The 16,638-nt window shown below is 43.3% G+C and overlaps 1 protein-coding gene across 3 annotated transcripts in view; it reads left to right on the top strand.

The window, feature by feature from the left end:
- Window positions 1-739: 739 nt before the first annotated feature.
- The window catches only part of LRP1B (LDL receptor related protein 1B), a 630,666-nt gene continuing 614,767 nt past the window's right edge, over window positions 740-16,638 (top strand). For 2 of the 3 annotated variants that reach the window (XM_041717598.2, XM_032749504.3), the window contains exon 1: window positions 740-1,047. In XM_041717598.2, coding sequence (XP_041573532.2) covers window positions 966-1,047 — 82 coding nt within the window. In that variant the 5' untranslated portion in view covers window positions 740-965. The remainder of the gene's footprint in view (window positions 1,048-16,638) is intronic. The other variant, XM_041717597.2, reaches the window with a different exon arrangement.

Below are 16,638 nucleotides of genomic sequence, written 5' to 3'. Positions count from 1 at the left end.
TGGGGCCATTTCAAGGTAATACTCTTACACAAAGTCTAAACAGGAAGTATCGACTGTGAACTGAGACGTCAAGATGAAAAAGAACACTTAGAGAAGATTGAGCGGTCATTGGATATGGCACTGTGCTGTTAAAGTAGCGTGATTCCCTACTTTCATTGTCGGAGAATTACATAAAAACAAAACCTTGCTCAAGGACGGGTTGGCCGAGGCTCGGAGCCACCTGTTCTACTGGAAGGTGTCCCTGCCCATGGCGGAGGGTTGGAACTGGATGGGCTTTGGTGTTTTACCACAAACCATCCGGCGATTCCGTGGAGCATCACCAACCGAGCCAAATTTACCTGGGCATCTTTGGACAACGACTTGGCGCTCAGAGACTGAGGCAGGAGGTGCGCATCCCCTTCCCTCAGCATCGCCATCCCTCAGCATCCCCGCAGCTTCACGTGGCAAAAGGGCTGGTGGGGTTTCCATTTATTTTTTTTTAAATAATATATATATACTCTTTTTGCTAACTCACTTGCCTTTGCGGATTATTAAAAAAAAATAAATAAAAAAGCAAGGCGAAACGACCCCTCAAATTTCAGAGAGTGAAGGCGGGAGGGGGCAGCGGCTGAGGGGCGCCTCCCGTGAGGCGGCTTCGCGCCTCCGGCGCGCGCGTGCGGGCGGCGGGCGGCGCGAGCGGCACGAGCGGCGCGCGGAGCTCCGCGGGGCGGCGCGCGGAGCCGCGAGGGGCGGCGCGGGGCAGAGCGCGGAGCCGCGAGGGGCGGTGCGCGGGGCGGTGCGGGGCGGAGCGCGGCGCTGCCGGCCGCCGGCGCCCCGCGCTGCCCGCTCGCTGCGTGCGGCGAGCCCAGCCGCGCTCCGCAAAGTGCCGGCGCTGCCGCCGCGCCTCCTCCCCGCACAGGCTCTGCCGCTCCGCACCCGCGGCCGACAGGCTCGGCTCCTGCCTCTTCTCCCGCACGCCCGCCGCGATGTCCGCGCTCCTCCTGGCCCTGGCGACGCTCTGGGGATTACCGCCCGTCGCCCAGGCGCTGGCAGCGGCAGCCCGCGGAGGTAAGGCGCGTCCGCGGCGGGGTGTGGAGCCGCGGAACTTCCCGCCGCTTCTGCTCGGGAAGTTTTGCTCCCTTGCGCGGACGGGCGCGGTCGCGGAGCGCACCCCTCACCGCGCTCCATCATCTCCGCGCTCCATCATCCCCGCGCTCCATCATCCCCGCGCTCCATCCCCGCGCTCCATCCCCGCGCTCCCGCACGCCCGGATTGCGGGCGCGCTGCGCTGGCTTGGGGGCGAAGCTTGGCGGCGGCGAATAGACGGGGGCGAGGAGCGACATGATGTCCCCAGTGGTCCCGATGGCCTCGCCAGGCACGAAACACGGGGTGCCATCCGCCACGGGGGGAAAGAGCCGCTGCTGCCGGCCACCCCCGCCCCGGTCCCACCGCGGCTCCCCGAGCCAGCCCTGCGGCCGGCGGAGATGTGCCGCAGGAACGGCGAGCGCCCTCCGCTCCCCACAGCATTCCAAAAGTTCCCTCCTCAGTGTCCCCGAACTCAGTGCCCGAACTTGGGTTTGGGCACGGGGGCTCGGGGTCCCGCAGCCGCGGGGTGGGCGATCGCGGAACTTCCAACTCCGTTCCGCTCGGAGAAGTCCCTGATCCAAGCGGGCTGCGGTTCCCCCGCCGGAGCGGCTCTGGGTTTCGCGTATTGCACAGTCACCAGAGCGCTCTCATTTTCCTGCGAGATGTTTGAATTGGGTATTTTTCTAAGTATAGCCCAAGTCCGCCTTCTGTGTGGCTCAGGTGCGGAACGGCGGTGTGCTGCTCTGACTCAGGTTTTCGTAGCGCTGTCAAAGCCCCGCTCACCAGAAAATTGTCTGTCGGCTTCTTGGAGCCCTTCCGCTCCCAAACTGTGTGATCTCATGAATGAGATGCCCTGGGTGGTGTACGCAGTCTGCGGGGGTTTAGTTAGATTTCAGTAGAAATATAACTCTCTAAAGCCTTGAATTCTCACTGTTAGACATCCTCTCCATCACGTACACATTACCTACTAAAATGTTTACTAACTGCTTACAACTCGTTTGGGTGAGTGCGGATGCCTCTGCACAGTCGGTCGGGGGTATAGATTTCTGCTTCAGTCGAACTACCAAAGCTCTCCCGTCCCTTTCCCACGTAGCCATCAGAATTACATAGGTGATTCATGCTGCGAAAATGAGAAATAACTACCTATCAACGAGGAAAGTATTGCTGCAGCATCGCAAACTTGCGTGTTTCAAACACTGCATCACAAGGTGCAGGGATACTGCGAGGAAATGAGGATGGTGTTCCACAGAACGGCACTTGAACAGCCAGAGATGAAAGGTTCTCAGGAAATCTTTTCAGTTTTATGAAGGGTACATATGCTTTTGCTTTTGTTCACAAAGATTCGTGGTCGTGGTAGTGCTTGTTTGATGGAAAATATTTCAAGAACTTTCCATGGCATTCACAGAATGGTCAGATTAGATTTCAGCAACCGTAGCTTGCATATGATTTTATGAATAAAAAGCAAACTTCCAAACATTTTGTGGAATTGTTTTGGAAACTGATTTGTCACTCTGTATTCCTTCACAGCGGTAAGCAAGTGCCAATTATGCATGAATATTAATTTCTGGTTTTTAAATTTTGTTTAATTGTACCTTTAAAAATTTTTTTTATAGTTACCTTGCTCTAATTTAGTGTTTCACAAAAAAAAAAAAAAAAAAAGGTGCTGCCACCTTATATTAAAATCAATCCTATCTTAAAAGGCAGCATCCTTGTAAATCATACCAGCCTCAAAAGTGGGATAAATCAAATTTACTTAGAATCAACTAACTCATCATATCATAATGTCATGTCTTATCAAAACTGAGCACTGCACAAATTATGACTTAAAAGGCATTTTGTTTCACAAAAAATGTCAAGTGGTCTCAGCATAAAAGGGATTCAGGATGAGGCATCCAGAAAGGGAATTACATTTGCACATCAGATAAACTTTATGATACAGTGCCAAAATTGTTGACCATACCAGGTTGGTTTTCCTTTACAGGAGGAAATTCTGAGTCACTGGAGCATGTTAAGCTTACTGTATGTGAAAGGCACTGAAATTTGGAATGCACTGAGCCTGGCCATAGGTAATAAGAGAATTGGGAAAATGTCATGGGTTGTGTTAAAAGCAGTGTTGTAGTAGCCATGGTAATATAGCATACTACTGAGGTGCTTTAGGGAGAGATAACACTTTCTCTTAGATCAGTGGGCAACATCAGGAGCAAAAAAAGAGGTGGGGGGAGCACCACCAAAGTTTGAATTATCTGAGCCCTTTTCTCTTGAAATACAGTTCAATTCTTTCCCTCTTGTCAGGTCTGTCATCAGCCAGGTCACAGCTCCTCTAACTTCATGTATATAAAAAAATTGTGAACAGAAAATGATATGGAGAAGGGGAGCTGGAAATGAGATGAAAAAGGAAGTGAGCAGAAGGGAATCCAGCCAGGAGAGCGTGGTAGGATAAGGGCCAAGTCCTGCTGCAGCTGAGGTTGTGCCACTGAAGCCACAAAGAGATGATTTCCTTTCCTTCTGCTTCAGGCAGATCTTCCTAAGGAAATGGATGGACTCAGATTCCTTGTGACACTTGCAACTCCTTCACAGTATAGCTGCAACAAATGAATTTATGGAACCTGAGAAAAACCTTGCAAACAGTTGGAGAAGCTGAGAAGGCAGCATTTGTTACCTGCTCTCCCTGCAGACGCTCAAGGGAACTTCACAGGTCCCATCGGTGTCTGTGGTTGTGGTGGGCGTTTCCTTCCCACAGCTCTTCCCAGCCTTGGAGCTTCACCCTGCTCCCTGCCTGGGCTCCTACACCCTTTTTTGGCATCCTTGATTTTTGTGTCTGCTGCTGTGAACATCATTACATGGATCCACTGCACTAATTGGAGTGATTACCTAGGGGTGATCCAAATTGCAGAGATGCCCCGGATAATGGGAGTTTGACTGGATAATCTTGGTGTTGTCAGTGAGATGTGTATCCACACCAGTATTAATGAGTTGCATTGCTCGTTATTAATCGACTTGCTGTCTGTGCTGAGGCTTGTTTGTGTTGGGTTTTGGTGGTACGTCACTGCTGTCAGCAGTACTGAGCCACTGTCTTCTGCCATTCTTTCGTGTGTGGTTTTAGTGTTTTGGAGCTCTCAGGCAGTTACTGGCATGGTGAAACAGCTTCTCAGCAAAGAGATGCTCCTGCGAAGGGAGACTTTATATGGCATGGGAAAATGTTGTGACATAACTTAAAACTCAAGTTCATGAGTGATGGCATATCACAGATTTTTTTTTTTTTTCGTGATTTGAAAACTGGTTTTTTTTGAGGAATGAGAAATCTTCATGAATTTTACTCCTTTCCGCAGTCCCAAAAACACTTCTAAAACTTCTGTCTTTATCCCACTTAACAGGGAATTTATTGTTCTCACAGTGTCCTTTGACCGTATTTAAGTGAAATCTTGAAGCAAATTACTTTAAAATGGAATTTTCAGGCTTAAGGTTAGTCTGGGAGTTTGGATTTTTCACCCTGTGGCAGAAACACAAACCAGGCAAAATAAATTTGTCTCCTTGGGACGACTGCTGATGGCCTTCGTTCCCTGGTAAGGTGCCACAGCAGGTGACTCTGCACCGGAGCCTTTACAATACAACTTTGTCATTATTAGCAGCTTAATGCTGGAAACTGGGTGTACCAGCACTGCTGTACTTCACCAGACTGAGCTCCAGCTTGGCCATCTGTTGGAAAGTGTTCTTGAAAAAACCTACAAAAGCTGTTTCTGTGCTGTACTACAGAGGTGGATGTTCCCATAGTTATCTTTGTTATGTTTTGAACATAAGTAATAAATATTAGTATCTTATGTGCAAAAGAGATGCTTCCAATGTCATAGTGACTTTGCTGTTTATTTATTTACCCTAAAAAAACCATTACTTAAGAACATGCCTATAATTACAGAGGAAGGTGAAAATATATCAAGGAATTTGGGACAGTTCTTTGCAGGATGTGTGATAAGGGTTAATTCAAGTCAGAAATGGTGGGAGATGTCCACAAGTGCAGTTCCAGTGGCTGGCTGGTTTTGGAGGCACTCAGTGCTGTCTGTGTGCCCTCAGCTGAGTGTGTGAGTGCACACACAAACCCCTGGCACTCCTGGAGCCTGAGCTCTGTGTGTGGGTTTCTGTCAACTGACATGCACCTTCTCTCTTACCTGGGTTGTGCTTTTAACTTCAGTTGTTTCTGAGAGCTGTAGTTTAGTAAAAAGAAAGTGGTAGAAACACACTAACTATATAAAGGCTAAGCTGCATTTCAAAGTTCAAAACTAGGTGTTTGATGTGAAAAGACTATGTGTAAACTTGTTCTGCAGCAAGGCTTTTACTAATTTATCACAGCAGTTCTGCTGGAGCTGTGGCAGGTGGAAGGAGCTATCCTCCAAAGGCTTGAGGGAAGCTCTCACTTCACACGGTGCTTCCTTTGAAGAGCTGCGTGACGGCTGCTATGTAAATCTGAGTATTTGCCATACCTTTGAGGTTCGTATGGACCCCAGTCTTTCTGCATTTAACATGGCAAAACTCACATTGACTTCAGTCTGCAGGCTGGAAATGAGTCTTCCTCCAGCACCTTCTTACAGGTCCTTTACTGGTTATTTGCAGTTGAAGAAATGTGGTTTCTCCATTTTGCAGTGGCTCTACGGACTTACATAATTGTAACTTGTGAATTTAGAATTATGGCTATCTCTAGAAAGGCTGGCAATTTAGATAATAGAACACTGTTTTTTGTTACAGTAGCATATTTGGAATCACAGCATGTTGTTGCTTTTTTCTTAGTTTTTATGCATTAATCTGTCGCTTAATAGTCTTGTTCTTCAAACGCAATTAAAAAAAAATTTGCTTAGAGAACTCATTTTAATTGCACTTCCTCAAAACATTCTTAATGATGAACAGTGAAGATGAAAATAGCAGAACTTGGCTACTTCTAAGCGAGTCATACAGACTATTGAGTCTGTATTTAATGTTAGTTTGGGCTAAGTGTAGACATTGGAGAACTAGGTCTTAAAATTGTAACTGCAATTAGGAACTAATTGGGTTTCTTAAAAAATATAATTACTCAAATAATGACTTTGCACCTTCTGTCCAACCCACTAGTTTGCTTTTTAATTGAACAAGTTGAATTTTTTCCCCCTTAAATCATCTCTATCAAAGAGACGAAAATATTTGTAAACTCATCCCAGCTAGCTCGCCAGTTGTTGACCATAATGGGACAAATTCCCAAGATGTACCAAAACATAGTGCTGTAAAGTGCTACAAATCTTCATTTTTAAGCATTGGTAAAGTGAAATAACCAGGACTTGTTGCTGTAGAATCAATCAGCTGGCCAGCCCAGCCGTGGTGCTGCTGCCAGGATTCCTTTGGTGAGGATGCTCTGGAGCCTCTGCAGGAGCGAAGGGCATTTTCCCATGGGTGCTGGGCTGTGTGAGAGCAGGATTGGACCTCAGTAATGGAATTCTAATAAAACTCACTCAGTGCCTTTTAATTAGATTTAATGGCAACTGGGAAGGATCATTAGAGATAAACACATGCTTTTGCCAGTAATACGTTCACCATGTTATTAATCTGATTTAATTTGCAAGATCCACATAGCAGGAGTCAGATTTTTCTCTGTACCTGGGAAGTGTTATACGAGCCCATTATATTTTGTTGTTGTATATGTCATTGCTTCCCAAGCAGTATGTAAATCCAGAATTGGGGTTGGGCTCTGTGTGTGGTGGTTGTGAACCCTGGCAGTCTGAGGGTAGGGCTGCATGCTGGACAGAAGGCTGTTTGTCTCTTCAGAAACTGCATTTTTATTGACCATTTTGCTATAAATTGCAATGGTGTATTAATAACAAAACACTGCAATATGCAGAGTGTGCTGCTAAGTAATAGGGCTTTTTAGAGATGATGTAATGCCAGTCTGGAAGTGAGGTATGCCTGGAGATTTTTATTTCCATGCAGTTGGAAATACAGCCTAGTTCTCTGAGGCGGAAAAACAGATTACAGCATAACGAGTTCTAGATATGGTACGTTGCATCCTGAAATGCTCTTCCCAACCCGCCCGATGCTCCTAAACACCTCTCCTGCTGCTTCCTGCTGAGTGATGAGGCCTTCCAGAGGAGCCAGACAGCTGAAACTCAGCTGCACTTCAGAAACAAGGCTGTACCTATTTCCTTTTCTGGGAAATACCCTTGTATTTTGGGCTATCTATTGCCTGGTTGTCTGTAGGACGTCCCTTGGTAACTTTTAGACATGGCACTCTTGAATGGCTTACACTTCAAGTGCAGTAGAATAAGTGCTAGAAACTAAAATCTAAACCTGCAAAATAATATCTATAATTCCTCAAAGTTTTCACTATTGTAGAGCTCTGTTTTTAACAGCAGCTTATAAGAGTCACTCTTGGTTTTCCTTGAATGAGCAGAGAGAATGGAAAGATGCAGTTTTGATTTTTGCAGTGGTATTTTGGACTGGGGATGGGCTGTGTGCAAGCAAGACAAATGCAGATGCAATGCTCTGCAAATGCAGTGTTTTGATGTGAGGTGCTCTGTCTAGGAGATTGTTCTGTGAACACATGGACATGCTCCCACAAAAATTCCCATGTGCCTTTCTTACAAAGCTTTGTGATTGTAATTTACCTGCCTGGAAATGAGCAAAAATATCTTGTCAGTGATACTTTTTAAAATACAATTTTGATATTGTCAAATAGTTTGGGCTGCTGTTTATAATCTTCTCAGAGGCTGTGATATGGTGTAGAACACTAGGGTCTCTGCCTCCCTTTAACATGCAGGAAAGTATTTTTCCTCAAGCAAAGTTCAGAATAATTCTAAGGCAATGGAAAAACCAAAACAAACACCGTTTCTGACACATCCCTCTTAGTCTATAATTTTTTTTGAGAAATGCTGTAGTGTTGTGTAGTAAAAAAAAATGCAAGTTTGAAAAAGTTACACTAATGCCAGAAGATCATGAAAAATCACAGCAATTTTCTACATGATAGGTAGATTTCCATAAAACACCTGTCTCTTTTTCCTCGCAAATACAGGAAAGATAAAAGAGGAGAGAGCAAAGTAAGTTCATTGCTGGTTGGATGCTCTTTTGCATATGCAAACACACTGATTTACCCAAAGTATATTGGTATTTGTGTAAAGCTGTGTGCTTAGGAAATCAAAGTGTGTCATTTGCCAATGAGACTTTTTCTTCTCTGGAGCAAAACATTTTTTATGTTTTGTAAACAAATAGATTTCAGAACTTCATTAAGACCACTGAAGCCAATGGATTCTTTCTTTTGTCCTTGTTGTAATAGAATCAGGTTTCATCTAAGTGTAAAGGAACTTTGAAAAATTTTATTAAAATTTCACTGTAAATTCTTTATCCAAGGACCTCAAATTATGTTGTCTGTATTGCCCTATGACTTTTATGTAAGAAATACCTATTTCTTGAAGTAATTCTATTCCAATAGTTAGTTCAATTTTGTTGGATTTCTTAAACTGAATCCATGTTTATATTTCTCCTATCTAATTTTATATTATGTGCATAAAATACATGATTACTTCTCATTTCAGAATTTGTAATATTCCTCTAGAAAAGTAATTATTGCAGAAAATATTTTAATAAAGTTAATTTGATATTTTTTTCATGTAAAAACATCTGGTTTTGCAAGGAAACTGCCTTCCCGTGAGGTCAGAAAACCTGAGAATATTCCAGACAGGTCAATATGCTAAGATGTGTTTGGTCTGCTACTTGCAAGTCATTGGGTTGGTTAAACCTATTTTTTTGCTATACAGAAGGATCTGCTGGTCTTCTAAATGATGCACTACCCTTTTCTTCATAGAAAAATGTATATTGGCTTTGGAAGGATTATAAAGGTGGCACCTTCTCATCTGAACATCAGTTCCCTAGGAATCTTTGCAGATTTATCCAAGGATGAGCATGCTTGTTCTTTTGGAGCCTGTCCTAAAGCAGCTGTTTTTCCAGCAGTATTTAGTAAAGTATAATGAGGGGTAGGTCAAGCCTGTGTGTTCTCCAGTGCTGATAGTCATATATCTCCTGGAGGGAAACTGGCCTGCCTTCCAAATTCATCAGAAACACTTGGTTAAAAATAGGTTTATTTTGTGTAACTGTTGAAGTTCTTTTTTCTGAGGGATGTTTGCAGGCAGTGGGAGTTTAAGAGTACAAGGAGTGGAGGAAAGCCGTAAAATGGAATTTGTTCTTCTTGGGCCCATGTCCTAAGCCAAGTGTTTTTATTTTTATATTTAGATTGCAGAAAGAATGGTGAGCAGCAAGTGGTTTCTCCATAGTGTTATCTTACAGTAAGGAGTCTTAGGCAAAACTGTTGAGGCTGCAACATTGAATCCTGTGCAAGGAGATGAAGCAGGTCTGGATTGTAAAAGTGTGAAAATTTAAGTGCTGTCCCAGGCCTCCAGCTTGTGGGTTGAGTTGCTGGTATGCCTTTGGAAACAAAGCTGTTCTGTGTTGGAGCAAAAAGATGTTTTGGAGGCTCACCTGAGCAAGTGATGCTGTAGGGCTGCTGTAAACCACTTCTATGAGAATATATGGCACATATATACATACGTGTATAGAGCCTTGGCTGTAGAGGGGGAGACATGAGAGGTGCTGTGCTAAGTGCAGCAAAGCCAGGAGTACCAGGGCTTTGTTCAGCAGGTAGAATCTGATGCTCTGACCCAAGTGGCCCATTATCACATTTTTCAAACTGAAGCAAGCTATTCAGGTCAGTGTGTGTGTATAGACCCACCTGAGTGAATTCCTCAGCTTGCACTCGCTGTGTTACATTTCTTTCTCTGGGTTTCCAGTGGCTGTGAGTTGAGCAGAGTTGACAGTACGCAATATTACCTATTTACTCTGTAGATTATACTCCTCTGGAGAATTGGTGTCAGCTAATCTGCTACTTCTGCATTTTCAGAGACCTGCGAACTGCATCTGCAGTAGTATTTCAGGAGAGTGTCAGATCTAAATTTCTATAATTTTCTTACTTACCTCAGATTTCTGGGCCTGTGTGTCCAGGTCTCCAGCCTTTGACACTTGTTTTGTCCTGTGAATCATTTGCTTTCTTTGCAGAAATTCTCTCTGTCAGTATCCAATTTTGGCCACTCTTAGGGCGGTAAGAAGTTTGAAGCAGATGGTTGTCAACAGATGATGACAAAATTCTGAAATACGGCTCTGATACAAACTGTGAGGCTGAGTATTTAAAGCCTATTTGAAGCACATTCAAGTGTATAAAGCCTGCTTGTGTTTCTAATGCTATTGCTACCTTTGCTGTGGAATATTCTCGGAACAATTCATAAGTTCCATGTTTTTTTCTGAAAACAGCATAACTCCCCACACCAATTAGTGGTGTTCAGTAATGAGTATATGAACCATGTTATGATTTTATGTCAGTTAGAATTGTTAAATGCTCCTTGATGAAACCATGCTGATTTACATTAATTGGTGGCCTGTCTTTCCACAACGGCATCACGCTGTGTCAGAAGTGCCTCACAAAAAGTTGTAACGTAACTAAACTCTCAGTCATTGCCTATGATTGCCATTCTGCTGTTGACTGCTGCTCTGAAGACTTACCAGCAAAAGACTTGAAAATTCAGGAGATTTTAATAAGTGGCTGTGAGCCTTAGGAGCGTAACTAAAAGCATTTGCATAAAATGAGTGCTGAGATCCAGTAGGTGTGGCACAACTCGAATCCTTCCACTGCATCCCCTTTGCTAATCCAGCAGCTCAAAGAAATTGAAGTGCATTAAAGGCTGTTTACGTGTCTATGAAAAGCATGATGTGAATATGCAAATTCAAGAGTGTGTCTTCCACAAGTTTATATATCTTAATGAAAAATGTCAGAGCGTAATATATCAACAGTCTGCTTCGCCCCACAGTAGCCAGTTTTTTCTAAAGATAGCACAGCATGTCCTTGGTGTGGTACTAGGAGTAAATTAACACAGCAGAGTGCTTGTTCTGATGCCAGCTGATGATTCTTCTGCTGTTTTTTGAGGGGGGAAGACTTGTCTGCTGAGGGTGGTCATCTTGAACTGCTTACCACTGCCGGGTTATGCATGCACACAAAGGGGTAATTTCCTCTCACTAGTATTAAAAAAAAAAAAAAATCTGTTTCATTTCATTTGGTATCCTGTTTTCTGTTGAGTGGAAAAGTTTCCCCACCTGAATGGAAATCTTGGATTGTGTATTGTGGGACACCTGAGAAGCATAATCTGGCCATGGGTGTTTTTGCTCATGGGCCAGAAGAGTGGTGATTCCCACTGGTTTGCATCTGATTTCACCTCACCAGTTCTGGTTTCATCTTTAGTAGGATATCCCTCTCTTTTTTCATTTTTTTTCTTCCCTATCAAATTTACAAAATCTCATGTCTGGAAATTCCCTTACAGCCTCAGGAGCCCAGGTGCTGCCGAGCTCATTGGAGAGTCACAGCTGTTGATGGTACAGGTGTTTGTCAAATGCTGTGTTTTCATTTGGGGTTTGCAGCCACAGGGAAAAAAAACAAACTGGAAGTGAATGGAGGAGGGTTATTTGTTAAATTACAGCATTATTTTTTTTGATGCGAAGCTAAAAAGGCATGTCCAGTGCCAAAAACCCCTAACAATCTCCACAGTGCTTCTGAACCAAAAAGAACTTGTGTTGCTGAATACATGAAGAGTTAAGCAGCAACATTTGGTATGTGCAAGTATTGTCTTTGACAAGCCATGGGGAAATCAACATCTCTTCTTTCTTTCCTGAAAATAGAGGAGGCTTCTTGAAGCACTTGCTTTTGGGAATGAGTTTATTAGTGAAGAGTTCATGGATGATCTGGATCTAATTTTTATAGAAATGAATGGTAACCCACTGTGGGACCTCAAGTCTGTGTGGGTGTATTTTACATTCACCTGCCTTATTCTAGACTTAAAGAATTCTTTTTATTTTTTTATTTTATCCCCACTGATAAATAAGTGAAGTTTAAAAGTAACTCATCCCAACAGGAATCACTACCACTGTAAGGAGGGGATAAAAGAGGTCAGCAGTAGTGCAGTGTTGTTTCAATAACACCACGTAATCCCCCCACACTTCAGTAATAAAGCTGCATGGGCTGCAGTCAGCTTTCCTGTCAGCACCTTTCTATTGACATCTTTCTGTCAGAAAAGATGAAGTGAAGAGTAAAACCTAACTCTGTTTTCTATTATGCTAAATGTATTCTGCAAAGCTTTGGTGAAATACAAAGCGTGTGGACTTTGCAGATAGTGTTTGCATTTGGGACTTGTGGGAAAATTTATGTGAACTTTGTGCTGTGGGAATGGTTGCCCTTTAAAGCAATTGGTTATATTTAATGTCAGTACATACCTCAAAACTGTATTTGGTGGAGTGCTCTGTTCTTTAGAGCTCTTTTGTTTTAAGGGGCAGGGGTGTGTAATGACTGGTATAAACTGAGTTTTTACAATTTGGTCAGCTTGGCTGCACAGACTTACCTTTTTTTTTTTTTGCCCTGAGAAGTCTGTTAATGTTTAAAAGCAACATACAAACCCAAAACCCTGTCAAAGTAAGCCAGAGTACTTTGCATTTGTTGGCTGAAACCATCTAATAACATAGTCCAAAAGCTCATTAATATTGATTTTCTTAATTCTCTCAATAACCTGAACATTTGTTCTAATTACGATAGGAATAAAAAGCCGACTAACAGGTTCTTAGGTGTCAAAGTCTGTTGGACCACAAAGCATCCACAAGGATATCCTTCAGGAGGAGTAAGTGGGAGGTATGAGTATGAATTTCATTAGCCAGTAACAATATGCATTCCCATACTTGGGGGAGAAACACCACTCAAAGCATCTCTTTCCTCCTGGACCTCTGGGGCTCGTACCCTTGCCAAGGTCACAACTCCTGCCTCCCTTTGCAGCCTTTTCTGTACAAGGGGCTGGGCTAAGTTTTGGAAAAGCTGGTAAATTATGTTCATTTTGAAAGGAAAATACCTGAGCAGTTGGGAATATGTAAAGCACCTACCTCTGGAAGGAGTGGGGTTGGGCTCCTGCTCCTCCTGTGATGGTGGTGGAGAAGGGTTGCTCATGGTGTGGTCTTCTGGTTCTTCACAGGCATCAAGAACAGTTCTTGGAGCAATTTTTAAGTGTGAGCTAAGTATTGTCCTAAGAAAAAAAAATAAAAGGAAACATTTTTATTTTTCGGGGTAGTCTTAAATGTTATATAATAGGGAAGAAAATCTCTCTTTTGTCATTAGTAACCCTTTGATTGCCCGAAAATCTGATCTGAGACATGCCTTCTGTGCTGGTGGTACTGCTGATGCTAGTCCTGGAGTGAGGGGTCAGGATGGACCCTGGCTCCTCCCCAGGGGAGGGTGTCCCCTCCTCAGACCTCATTCCCTGTCAGGCACAGATGGCCACATGCAGTTTGTGTTGGCTTTGAACCCAACAGGGAGGGGAAGCCTGTGCAGAGCTTGGGCACGGCAATACAGTCCTTGAGGCTGAGGTCATTCCTCCTCCCACTCTCTCATCAGGTGGGTGCTGATAAAGTTTGAGATCCCTCTTGGATTTCATTAGAAATTTCTTTTGGAGAAGACTGGCTAGTAATAGTCCAAGGAGGAGAAATGGTGTCCCAGGAAAGGCCACGGTGTTTCTGAAGAAAGAAAATCCATAGGATTTTCTTCCCTGAGTGCTGTGCTTCACACACAGGAAGAAAGGAAAGGCTTCATCAATCTCCCTCTTATTAAACTGGCACAGCTAATATATTCTGCTAAAATGTGTTCATCATGCTGTTTAAAACAGCCAGGTTAGAAATCTACTGACAATAAATGAAGATTTATTTGTTTTCATGTCATTGGGGCACCTAAGACAGGTTTGGAATACTAACTGGAAGTTGTGAAAGGGGAAAAAAACTGTTTCGGTGCCATTTAATTAACTATCTGGCCAATATTTCTCCCTTTTTATTGTAAAATCTGTAAGTTGCAACTGGCTGCAAAAGTACTCTTGTGCAACTCTGCCAACAGTTAACAAATAAACACATTAATACTGAAAGTCTTGTACAGATCCATGTGTACTGGATAAAGCCATACCTTGAAGTGCAGAGATGGCTTCTTGTAACAAAGCAGCAAACCAGAAGATAATGTATTTTTTGTATCTCTTCGTACTTGTGCTGTGCAGAATAACTGAAATCCGTGCAAATATGAGCAGTATTTTCTTTTTAACTGGAGTCATACCTGGAACCCAATGTAAATAACCTATTTTATGCAAGTCCCAGATACTTTTATTGCTTAGTCTCTGTACTGTGTTTTTATTCTAAGCAGTAGCACTGTAAGCTGTGATCCAAATACAGAGTTGAAACACTTCAAATTTCTACCAAAATTTGAATCAAGTTTGTTGATTAAGGCCTAACAAAATTTAATGAGATTTAAAAGAAATGTATTTTTTGGAGAGCTGATTTATGTGTACATTCAGTTTGTCCAAGCAATATTGGCTGAGAGACATCACTATGGATCATGACTTCAGACACTTTCTGGGACCCACAGAAGTTTAAACTGGGAGTTTGTGTGCTTTGCTGGTCACTGTTCCTCTCCCATCTTCCCATGGGAGGAGTGCTGCCCTGCTGGCTGTACCTCCATGACCTTTGAGGAGATTGCTCCTGCTGTTTGGGGAGCTGCAAGCACAAAGGGAAAATTGTCAATTTTATCACTCAAGGTCAAAGTACTGACACCAAATGACTGGTTCGTGTTTTAGCTTAAAATGCTGCAGACAGCACATTATGGGCAAGGATATGTAAAGCTCACCTTCACTGTGAGATCTACCAAAGGGGGAAATAGCTGAGCCTGCCTCGTGATGCATAAAATGCTGTGCCAAGCAACTGTTTTGGGGAGATGGAGACCAGGTTTTGTAAGCATTAAAAAAAACCTGAAAAGAAATCCAAAGCTGAATTAACTTTATTCTCTCTCTTGCAGCTGCTGGAGCTCTTGCAGTCCCCCTGGTCAGGCTTCCAGCGGGAGCTCTCGGGTTGGAAGGTTAACGACTCATTTACTAAGCAGAGCCATTTTCTTTCATTTTTCATCTGCAATTATCTCTACTCCTCTAAAAATTGAAAGGCCCTTCCAAAACATATTGTACTGATGCATTACTGCTGTCAATTAGTTATTAAATCATAGATCTTTAAAAGTGAAATCCAAATATGCATGAATTTATTCGGCTGGTGCACAGACACTCCATTAGAGAAGTGATGAGTATCATATCCAGGCAGCTCTGAATATTGGCAGATGTTTCTTTATAAGGATCATAATGTTCATTTGAATTGTCATTTTTGGGGATTCTGGTGGAAGGATGGATACTGAAGGAAGCACCTTGAGGTTGGTGCAGTAGAGGAGCAAAGCAGATCCTGCTGTGGGATTGTTTGTGGGGTGTGAGTTGCTGGGATAAGAGCCCGTTGTGAGAGCTGGAGACAATCAGGGTGAGCAGTTGAGTTGGCAATACCTTCTATGGAGGGGTGGCAAGATTAGAAAAGAGCCACATCCTGAGCTCTGTTTGGAGGAAAGAGGAATTGCCAGTAACTATGCCAGTAAGCCATAGACTTAAAGACTGAAATAGTGGCGTGGTGGTTTCAGAAAATGGAAGAGGATGAGGGCAAAAGCCAGATTTTTTTTCACAGCTGTTTGATATGGTATTCATGTTCATTTAGGAATTCCTTAAATTAGCAGTTTCACTTTTCTGCTGTCTACTATACTTTGACTCTTAACTGAATTAAGTCACATTATAAATGACATCTTTCCATAGTTGGAATACAGGTTAGCACTCCCAAGAGGGGTGCTTTAATGAGGTTGTTGCTATGAGAGCTTCAGGTAGCACATGTGCCACTTCAAAATACCCTTTCTCCCCTCAAAACATTGCAGCAACCTCTGCGAGAGCATTGTAGAACTTCCCTTTCAGTGTAATTTGTGACCAGCACTTTGTATTTCTCTTCTCCTAATAATGCAGCTGAGGTTTTGTGTTTGTTTCTGCTTTTATTCCTGCGATGTTAATAGCAGTGCATGACTTGACAATTTAAAGAAACAAGGAGGTGTTGGTTCTTTGGCAGTTTCAAAGGATGCTCTGAGGACAAGTCAAAACATTAAAACATTAACAGAAAGAGCAGGTGCAAACACCACAGTGTTTATAGTGGAAATGTATGGGGCCTGCACTTCTGAAATTCACATCAAAGAACTTCACAATAGATGGAAATTGTTTATTACATAATTGGGCGCCTGGTGGGAATACAGACATCCCTGTTAGGATCCAGCCCTGCAGGTTGCTGCAGGGATTTGCCTCTGCAGAGGAGCTGGCTGTGGTCTGTGGCCAGGCTGTGCAATGGCTCTCAGTACCTCAAAGATGTTAAATCACGCAGTTGTCTTTTTTCAGACAGACTCTGGGGTTGTATTTGCTTTCCCACTGCTGTCTGCTAGAATCATGAGGCTGCCTGGAAAGGTGAGAAAAGTCTTTCCTCTCAGAAACCACTTCACCCCATCCCTACCGTTCTACATGAGCTCTACTCTTGTGGAGTGCCAATTTTTGCACAGTTAAATGTGGGTAAGGTAGTTCCAAGTTTCAAGGCTTTGAACCTCAGTGTGGTCCAGAC

The sequence above is a fragment of the Taeniopygia guttata genome, chromosome 7 (genome assembly GCF_048771995.1).
Source record: "Taeniopygia guttata chromosome 7, bTaeGut7.mat, whole genome shotgun sequence".
Classification (NCBI taxonomy): domain Eukaryota; kingdom Metazoa; phylum Chordata; class Aves; order Passeriformes; family Estrildidae; genus Taeniopygia; species Taeniopygia guttata.
The sequence above is the reverse complement of the archived record's forward strand: the minus strand, read 5'-3'. Positions and strand labels throughout refer to the sequence as shown.